Source organism: Crotalus tigris, unplaced genomic scaffold, assembly GCF_016545835.1.
Source record: "Crotalus tigris isolate CLP2741 ecotype Arizona unplaced genomic scaffold, ASM1654583v1 scf7180000017686.862900, whole genome shotgun sequence".
Lineage (NCBI taxonomy): Eukaryota > Metazoa > Chordata > Lepidosauria > Squamata > Viperidae > Crotalus > Crotalus tigris.
This window is the reverse complement of record NW_024096566.1, coordinates 18537-29013: the sequence shown is the minus strand read 5'-3', so window position 1 is coordinate 29013 and position 10477 is coordinate 18537. Positions and strand designations below refer to the sequence as shown.

Genomic DNA, 10477 nt, shown 5'->3' with positions numbered 1-10477 from the left:
TATTGGACACCTTCCGACCTGAGGGGCTCATCTTCCAGCGTAATATCTTTTTGCCTTTTAGTACTGTCCATGGGGTTTTCATGGCAAAGATACTGGAGTGGTTTGCCATTTCCTTCTCCAGTGGATCACATTTTATCAGAACTCTCTGCTATAACCTGTCCATCTTGGGTGGCCCTGCATGGCATAGCTTATAGCTTCATTGAGTTACGCAAGCCCCTTCGCCACGACAAGGCAGTAATCCATAAAGGGGAGATTCATGTGTACCTCTCTATTTTCCAAGGCTCTGTTCCAGCTTGGCTAGATACAATCACAGCTGGTCAATACTCGGATGGTATTTTGCCAAGTGTCAAGGCAGTCATCAGATGCTCAGGTAATTGATTCTTTTGGGTCCAGAGACAATGAGCACTCTGATCAATAGATTTTAAGCTTTATTACTAACTCAAGCAAATAGAGTTATTAAAAGCATATATACCAAGCAAGTTAATACCCAAATTTCTTGTAAGATGTCAGGAGCTCCTTAAAAATAGCAGAGGTACCAGGAGTAGGCAACGTAGGCTCTTTTATGACTCGTGGACTTCAACTCCCAGAATTCCTGAGCCAGCAGGGGAGTTGAAGTCCAGAGTCATAAAAGAGCTGAGGTTGCCTATCCCTGCCTAACCTATCCAAGGTTAGATTCAGTTACAGAAGCTTCTCGCAAATAACAACCCTGCAGTTTTTATCAAAAGTTGATAGCCCTGATATGGTTAGGACCTGATCTTGATTGGTTGGCACATGACCCTGGGATGGAAATCCAGAGTGTGAGACTTTCACAACAGAAGCTTTGGGACTACCTGGTAATTTTGCCCAGCCCCTTCAGTAAGCAGGAATGAAAAGGAGAAATCAAAATATGTCACCAAACTCCTCCTAAAAAGAATGGTCTTCTGCTTTGCCATTGTAGATGGAAGAAACGTCAGGGCTGGGGAATGAAAGGATGTCAAGAAAAGAAGTCCAGGAAGCATCGCTGAGGCAGGCAAGAGTCGATTACTTCCCTACGCGAAGTGTCGTTGCTGGGAAACAACAGGTCCCTGTAATCCTCTGGGTTGAACTCAACTCCAGGGAGACCTTATTCTAAATATTCTAAATGCATAAACCGAGTCTTTAACTCATATTCGTCAGAAAGCAAATCCAAAGGAAGGCAGCGGGACTTAATTTATATTGGGAATCACTCTTTATTAAACCGGGAAAACTACTGCGGGTCAGATTCAGAAAAAAAGATCTAAAAGTGAGACTTTGGAAAGCTGATGTTCACCGTTCTCAACAAAAAAAACAAAAACAAAACCCGCCCAATTATATCCCTCTACGATGCTGTCGATCGGGACAATTGCCTCTCCTACAGCTGCTGAATTCAGGTTCCCCCTGCCCCACCTCCCACAGAACGTCGGAAAAGGAACAGGGCACCAAGAGGGGAAACAAGAAACGCGCCAGAGCGCGTGCGAGAGAAACTCTCCGGCGAGCCGGCGTCCGCCGCTGCGGCCAATGAGACGGCGGAGAGGGGAGAGGGAGGCGGGGCGTGGGTGGATGGGCGGCCTCCGCCTTTAGGGGAGAGCGCGGGACGGGCGGGGCCCCAGAGGAGCTTTGGGGCTGGGGAGCGTTGGGGCTCCCCTTTGGTTGGCGGCTGCACGCGCGACTCCTGCTGCTCCCAAGGCAGGCAGGCAGGCAGGCAAAGCACCTTTCCTTCCCGTCCCTTTCCCGGCTGCAGCCTTCTGTAGCGGGGCTTCCCCGTCCCTCCTTCGCCTCCTTCTGTCCGGTCGTCCCTCCTGGCAGCCCTCTGCTCTCCTCTTCTTCCTTTTTTTTCTCTTTCCTCCCTCCATTCCCGGGTCTTTTAATCCCCTTTCCCCGACATCCCCCACTTCTCTCCCCTAGAGAGGCTCCGCTCCCACCGCCTTGCCTTTCTTCCTCCGCCCCTCATTGTCTTCTGCAGCATATTGCCCAATTTTCAAAGCAGGGGGAAACTCGCTATGGGCGAGGACGAGGCAGTCCCGGTGGCTCCCCGGTTCCCTTCCAGCGCCAGCTAGAAAAAGCGGGGCTTTTCGGGCTCGGCCAGGGAGAGTGAGCTATACGGCAGCAACCTTTCTTCTTGCAGCGGCAGCGGCGACCGTCCCTCTGGTGATCCGCCAGGCATCGCGTTGTCTTGGGGCGCTCGGCCCGTCGAGCCCGATGTGCGAATTGCTTGACTCGCAGCAGCCGGCCGAGAAACTGAGCAGAATGAAAAAGTTACGGCGAACTTTGTCGGAGAGTTTCGGCAGACTAGGTAAGGGGGCCGAAAGAGGGAGGGCGAGCGAGCTGGCATTCCTAAGCCCCGAGCCCTGTTCCAACTATCGCCTCGCGGCTCAGTGGGTCAGTTTGGAAGCTGAATTGCTTTGAAATTTTGTTTGCTGCCAAGGAAGCTACAACCTATGATGGGGAGAGTGATGGGAGTTGTAGTCCAGCACCCTCTGGAGGCTGCCGGCTTGGCTAAAGTTACTTTCCTCATAGCACTCAGTGGCTCGCTGACCCTGTTTTCTGGCCGTCTTTTTCTGCATTGTAATAATATTTTGGAAAATTGATTTTTTATAAAAATGTACCCAGTTCAAACCGTTTTATGCAGAGATCGTCTTGCTCATTAAATTGAAACGATTAACAGCTGTTATGTCCCGAGAATTACAACATTAGCTAGAAATGTGTTCTTGTCATTTTGACTTACCCTTAAAAAAACTTAGCTGCTATTGAGTGTTGATTGTGTTTAGCAGAATATAAACTGTCTGTAGTTTGCTTTTACTTAAATTGCTGATGTAGTTAACATGGAACATCTCCAAATAGGGTAATTGAATGGCAGCATACTCTCTTCTTAAAAAAATATATGAAATTAGATGGATATTAATTTGTTATGAACAATTGAAAAAACTAAACAAGAATAGAAAGTATTTTGAATTAATTGAAAATTATTTTTTAAAATGGATTCAAATACCTTCAAACTATGCTTTTGAAAAAAAAAAGATGTTTTGTTTTCTATGGATGAATGTTAAGAAAATATATTTTTCTTAAGCAGGCATATAAAAAAAGTGTATGAACATAGACTAACTGCTGTTTTCTAATGCATGTTTTAGTGGCTTTGCTGTCACATGTTTCAGATGACCCAATTGTAATTTGTTTCATTCTTTTGTAATGCAAGATTGAAGGATTCCCTACAAAGGATATGGAAATAAAAAAAAGTTTAAGTTTATCAAAGGGAATGGAAATAAAAAATTAAATTATCAAAAATAAATGAAGGATATTATAATAACATTGTTATACCAGATCAATAATAGAGGTGATAGTTGTAAATTATATTTAGAAAAAAACTGTTCTATTGTTTTAACAGAATCAGAGTGATTCTTTTCTGGAATATTATTTATGAATGTGTGAGAGGAAAAAAGGTTCCAATTGCTTGCATACTTGAAATTGCTCAGTATCCCTTCGGGCCAGAACATACTTTCTAGAATTAGTTCTCCCAGTTGTGAGATGGAACAAGTTACAAATGTAAACCAATTGTGTTTCAGAAAAGATGATCTAAAAGGAGTAGTATGTGAACTGCATTTGAAAATTGGAATTTACATAAGATAAGATAACCTTTATTGTCATTTTTTTTACTGTGGACATACATCAAAAATGAAATTAGTTGCCGTTCTCAAAGTGAAACACATACATGACACACACCTAAACATACTATATACAACATATGTATAGACCCAGTTCCTGCACCATCATCAATAATAATGATTTCTGTAACAAAAGGGATCTCCTTGGCCTTTAGGCGATAGATACCTTATTCAATAATATTAGTAGGAAAATGAAAATGCTTCCAGACGGCTTAGTGGTAAGACAAAAATCGGAAATCCCACTAATATCCTAGTATAGAAATCTTCACTTGCCCATTAATTTGTGATTTAAGTTGTTTGGAATCTAAAGTGCTAAAGATTTGATACTTCACCAAAGGTATTTGCAAGTTCTTCACAGTATAAGAAAAAGCTTGCTGTGTTTGTACCTTTTATTTATATTATTTTATTTTTCTTTAGCCAAATTAGCCATTAGAAGTTGCTCAGAAATTCTCTTACCTCTGCTGGCCCAATGTTCCTGTCATCTTTTGGCACTTTTTGCTTTGTAAATATAGAAACACCTTTTGGATGACACTACATGATGGTGTGTCATCAATAAAAATGTATATAAGGTGTCATATTTACATAAGATGTTCTACAGCCATCTCCTAAATTATTCATAGATTTCTCTTTATTCATCTGAATAAGATATCAGAGAATACATAGGAATGTAGGATAAGCCTTCTACTTAAAGCAAATTCATTAGGATGCAAATTGATTTAATGTTGCTTATTATATATTTATATCCTGCTTTTCCTTAAGCAATTCAAGACAGCCAACATTTTTTCATTTTTTTTACAGGTTGGCAAATACAGTGTCAAATCTGTCTTTTAAGTACATGTTAAGCTATCTCCTGGTCAGAATAAGGGATGTGAATATTAGGTAGATTATAGAAAGGAATATTGAAATTTGGAAAAATTCTAATTGCTCCTATTGAGCTAAACTAGTCTCTGTATAGTTCTTTCTGATTAATATAAATTAAATTCAAAGTTATCTGCTAGTTCTATGAGGATTCCTTGAAATAAATAACTCTTATCTAAATGTTCAGTTGTGATGATATGAAGATCTAAGGAATCTGTGAATTTGAACTTTCAGGTCAGCTCTTCCTAAAATGGATCTGTATCTTTCAAAATTCCAGTAAACATGACCTTTGGTATCACTGTGGGCCAACATTTTGGGAGCAATTGAGAAAGCCTGTTTCAGATCAACTACTGAAAAGGAAATGAGTGAATGCCCTTATTGTATACTGTTACTACCAATTACATTACTCATAATTATTCCTAATTTAATTTTTGGGCTGCTTGAGGAAGTACAAAACAATTTTTGCTTGAATTAAAACGGAAGAATATCAGAACCTTCATTCTGTTATACAAAATTGCTTGTGATTCTGGATACCTTAAGTGCAAAGAATTCTTTTTCACCTGGGGACTTACTTCTCCTACAGAACTATTTGTCAGACGCAGTTGTAGAACTGAATCTTTAGTGTGGATGTTAGGTGGTTCCATTACAAAATAAAGGCATATCTGATGTCAGTAATAACAGCCCTGGGGAGGATTTCTAAATAGCATTTTATCTGGTCTAAATCTCTGATTGATACTAAGCACAATAATGGTGTTCTTGCTAAAGGGCTGAAAAATCAGCAAACCATTCAAATAAATAAAAAAGGGCCCATTAGTCCTGACCTGTTACTCCCGTTTATAGTGTTTAATTATTTTAATGCTTGAGCAAAATGTTTTGCTTCAAGCACTTTGTTGTAGACATTGCAGATTGTTGTAGGAATGCATTTCATTCATTAATTATAAGAACTTCAGCTTCCTTGGCCAAACCTTGTGGAGCTATATTTTCTTTCACACACTGGCTAGTTGGCCAGCTAGCCCTAAAAAACCTACTAATGGTGGCCTTCTCAAGCTGTTGCCACCCAGCAGCTGCTGTTTGTTGGCATTCTGCCTTAAACCCTGGGTGGTCTTTTTTTGACTCATACTTAATAGTCATTGATAGACTTCCTCCCTGAATCTGTTAATTTGTTATTGAAGCTAGTGGGTACTACAATATCATATTGCAATTATTTCTATAAATGAATTATGCATAATGTGAAGTACTTTCTTCTGTCCGGTCACTTTCATTGAATGTGTAATACATTATTAGGTGAGAAAAATCTATTGTGGATAATTCTATTTAAAAAAAAAAATCGTAAAGTAACTTGTTCTTTTTAAATCTAACAAGCCCTCTGTGCATCAGGCATTAAAGTCCCAAGCAAATTACGAATTTTGTGAACTTCTTGTTTTTCTGTTGTCAGCCCGTTGCTACACAATTTCATTCAATGTCACTTGAATTTCAGCTTTATGAAAAACTTAGATGTTTTTCTTAAAGTAACATCATTATATAATTCATCTTTAAATATCTGACATATGTGGTTGCTCTGTGTCTTTTATGTTATAAGTGAGATCTATCTCCTTGATTTTTGTGAGTCAGAAAAGGTTTTCACATTTATTATTAACATACTTTTCTATACTACTACTATTGCTAGTATCTGTTTCTGATTGGAGTGACAGACATTCATATATTCTGACTCTGATAATGTCAGCCTTACCAGGTAGACTAGACAGGAAACATGGCCAGATAAGATAATTCTGCTTTATTGTAAAGTTACCGTACATTAAGAGCATCTTACAAGTCTCAAAGTATATTTCTTCTTATATCACTTATACAGCCCAATAATTTAGGGAGGGTCCCTCCCCGAGCCTCTAGCTCTGCCAACTCTGCAGCTGTGGGCTGTGTTCCCTCTTATCTGACTGTTCCCTAGGCATGCATCTCTTTGCTTGGCATCCCAAGGTCATTTCAACATAGCATTTCAGATATGGAAATTAATGTTGGTGAATTACAGTAGTATGGAATTTTATAATTTAAAATTATAGTTTTGCAAACTTTAATGATATTAATTGAGTGACAGCATGCTAGTGAGATCTTAATTTTTTATCCAAGCTTTTCTTTTATTTAGAGCTAAAGCAGCATATTTAATGATTTAATTCAAAATCATTTAGTAATCTCTGCCTTGAATTAGGTTTTAGTAATTTTAAAACTTTAGAATTAAGGTTAGTCAATATTTTAGAGCCTTGAATCTCATAGCATTGGATGCCTGCTGGTGATGCGAAGCAGCAAGGGGTTATAAGGATAGGGGGAAAAGTGATATCAGTCAATATTTTGGACTAGGAAATTTCTGAAAATGATTTATAAAGAGGAGTATATTCTTGGCACAAAGCTAAATTCCAAGCACAAAACCACAAAAATTTTCTATAGGTGTTTACATTCCCCTATGGTAGTAGGACAAAATTACAGGCAGCCCTTGAGTTACAACAATTTTGTTGAGCTCTTCATTAAAAGTACTGTTTTTCCTTTGAAGATTCCTCTTCATTCTTCAGATGAAACTGATTCTGAGCATATGTGAGGAATAATAGGTAGGAAACTTGTTTATGTGGCTCATGGTGCTTTTACAGACATACCCATATATAATTTTTTGTTTGAAAGAAATGAATAAATGGAAAATGGAAAAGTTGATTTTTTACAGAACAACCACCATTCCCTAGCATTTTTTTTTTCAAAAATAGTAATTCTCAGCTCCATATGAATCAGAAAGGTGGTGTCTCCAGCTCAATGCTTTGTTTGAATGGGTGACCCTTTACTCAGGTAAAGGCAAGGATAAACTGTAGTGCTAAAAAGCTATGATGTTAAAGAGAAGAGTGAGTTTTCCTTCTTATTAATGCCTTTTGTGGCAGCCATCTGGTAGGAGAACTCAGAATGTACTTTCAAAAGTGCACTTGCTCTCACTGATGATCTTTTTGTTAATAAACAAGGCTCTGGTTTTATTTTCTGTCCTTTGAAACTTGATTATTGCGGTGTGTTGAGCTGTACAGGATATGTATAAAAGCAAAAAATGGTGTGGTGTTTGAAGATACTATCATACAGGAAAGCACAAATCTGTCAGATTTCAAGTCCACATGTAACTCTCCTTGCTTGAGAAAAGCTACAGAGAACAATTTGTTGTTTGTACTGTATGTTGTTTTCCAGCACTGCCTCAGTTTTGATTAGATGAAGCATATCTGTGGCCTGTTATTATTTGCTTAGTACTTCTCCATTTATTCAGCAGTTCAAGCAGAATATGTAGCACTTCTTCCTTTTTTTCCCTCTCTCATAACATTTGTTCTTAAAAATAGCGTAAATTATAACTTATATACAGTGAAGTGAAGTGATTTTATTCAAGTTAAGTTTAATAACTACAAAGAAATATTTGGTTTATTTTAGCATTTTGTACAAATAATATAAGCTAATTAGACAACAAATTATCTCTTTTTTTCTAGCCTTGAACAAAGATGATAATGGCTTTGATGAGGTAAGTTACATTTTCTATTTCAAATTTTATTTAAACATATATTGGGCAAAATATTACAAATTAGAAAGATGAATTAAAAAGAATAATAGCGACTAAAAGAATTATTTATACAACACAAACACATAAACCATGAAAAAAGTACAAAAAACAAATTAATGTAATTTGATATATTTATTTATTTGACTTATATACCGCTTTAAGTGCAAGCACTCTCTAAGCGGTGTACACCAGTAAGCAATGTATATATATATATTTACATTGCCCCCAACAATCTGGGTCCTCATTACATTTCTAATTGTAAGAATACTCAATTTTAAACATCCATATTGAACCCTTCTAGTTCAAAAAAGTGTATGTGTAGATGGAGTAATATATTTTTATGCTGATTTAATCTATAAAAGATACCAAATAAAAAAATATAAAATATTTGTTGCTGTGTTAGTTTTTTTAGCCATTTCTTTTTCATACTTTTAATTATCACTAATGTGAAGAAAGATGTACTTTAATTTTTCCAGTTTTTGCTGCAGCAAATTTATAGGAAGGAAACTGAATAATTTTTATATTGCACTATTTTATATTTTCTGAAGAATATAGCTGCATTAGAATTATTTATTAAACACTTTTAGTAGTTTTACCAATGTCTTCAAAAACTCCTAGCCAAAATGAGTAACAAAGGGGTTAATGACACTTTTTGGTAGGAATATGAAATAAAAGGCTTCTCTCAATAGAGGCTGTAATGCACTTTTAAGGAAATGTAGCATGATTTGCTATTTTTATAGTTGATGATTTCTAAAATAAATTTAAATAATATTTTGTATTGACTCATCAAATTTCAAATCCCAAGTCATTTCCTGTTCATTCAAACATTTTGAAAAAAGTCTGTTCTATTTAATATAAGAATTTCTAAAGTATTGATGAAATTATTCCAGTTTAAAGTGTTTTAGAAATCCACTATACTTCATACATTGTTTATATCCTTGTTTTATAAGATCTTATGAGTTGAAAAAGAAATTATTGAATATAGTTGATTAAAACCACATTAGAACTTGTGACCAATTTTTCTGTGGAAGATACTCAACAGAAATCCTCTTTTAAAAAGAGATTTATGAAGAATTAGGACCATCAGTTAGGTTTCAGCATAGAAGGTTTGTTCAAGCCTATACACAAGAATCTGATCAACTAAAGCAGTGGTTCTCAACCTGTGGGTCGGGACCCCATTTGGGGTCGAAGGACCATTTCACAGGGGTCGGCAAACAATGCAGTCCGCCATTTTTTCCCTCTTTTCCTTAGCTGTGCTACTCCCGTTTATTCTATTGGCTTTTGAAAGTCAATAGAATAGACTCTCTTGAATAGAGTCTAATTCTATTGGCTTTCAAAAGCCAATAGGAATTGTCCAGGCTGTCTCTGTCCTGCTGAGCCCGCCAAAAGTCCTATTCTGCAAACGGTGCTGCACCAGTTGAATAGTCCTCGACTTATGACCGGTTGAGTAGTCCTCGACTTACGACTGGTTGGGGTCGCGGCATTAAAAAGGTTGAGAACTACTGAACTAAAGTTTAACACTAAACTGGCGCCAGATAAAGGTCAACTGAATTCAGGGAGGATTGAAGCTGAGCGCTTGTGGGTACACAGTGTCTCTAAATTGGTAGTGCACTTAACTCCCTAACTCTGCTGTTTTTCAACAGGAATTATATTTTTCCATGTATTTAAATTTAGATGGCCTATGAATAAAATAAGTTTTGGAGAGGTTCTTCAAAATGTTAAAGTAACTTTAACATATGAATTTGTGATAGAGAATATTAATTTATTTTAGAAAATTGAAGAATTGTCCTAAAACATTGCACTCCTTGGGTTAATTAATGTGAGTTGTTTCAACATAAAAGTAGGCAACTACTTAATTTACAATTCCATTATGGAATGTTCTGAAGGATTCTAGAATGCACCATTCCTTATTGGCTCCTTTCTGACTCAGCTATTCCAGAAATAATTTATAAATTTTCTGGAAGTTAGTTTTCTGAACCAGAAATGATTCTTGTTCTAGATGAAAGAAGAACTGAATTGGCTTTTGTTTTTACATGTTGTTACTGATTTTTTTTCCAGTTTTATATGTTCTTATTGAAAATTATATCATCATAAACAAATCTCCATGATAGTTTTATTTATTTAATTTGTCTGATTCTGAATTTTTTAAAATAATGCCATACCTATAGAGGAAAAAAAAATCCTTGTTATGTGTTGAAGCAAGTAATAGATGAAGGGATTAGAAGAATTTGAAACAAATAAAAATTTATAAAGAATCTGTATTTTAATTATAGTTATTGTGTGAAGCAATGGTGAAGGAGATAAAATATATTATGTTTTTCAACTAATAAATGGTGTGATAGTATCTCGTGAGAATCTATTGTATAATGCCATAAAATTACCAACAATAAAGGTTAAT

General features: G+C 36.6%; 1 protein-coding gene across 1 annotated transcript; it reads left to right on the top strand.

The window, feature by feature from the left end:
• The first annotated feature begins 328 nt into the window (after positions 1-328).
• LOC120305636 lies at positions 329-8355 on the top strand. The gene is made up of 4 exons (XM_039337812.1): positions 329-370; positions 1389-1683; positions 2123-2290; positions 8009-8355. The coding sequence occupies exons 1-4, from the start codon at positions 329-331 to the stop codon at positions 8110-8112; spliced, it is 609 nt and encodes a 202-aa protein (XP_039193746.1). The 3' UTR covers positions 8113-8355.
• Positions 8356-10477: the final 2122 nt, after the last annotated feature.

What these genes read in the sequence shown, in the direction of transcription:
- LOC120305636 (XM_039337812.1), top strand. Translation starts at nt 329, where the DNA reads ATGGTATTTTGCCAAGTGTCAAGGCAGTCATCAGATGCTCAG. An exon ending in GGCAGTCATCAGATGCTCAG is followed by an intron (nt 371 to 1,388) that starts GTAATTGATTCT and finishes TGCTGAATTCAG; the next exon opens with GTTCCCCCTGCCCCACCTCC. An exon ending in GGAGAGTTTCGGCAGACTAG is followed by an intron (nt 2,291 to 8,008) that starts GTAAGGGGGCCG and finishes CTTTTTTTCTAG; the next exon opens with CCTTGAACAAAGATGATAAT.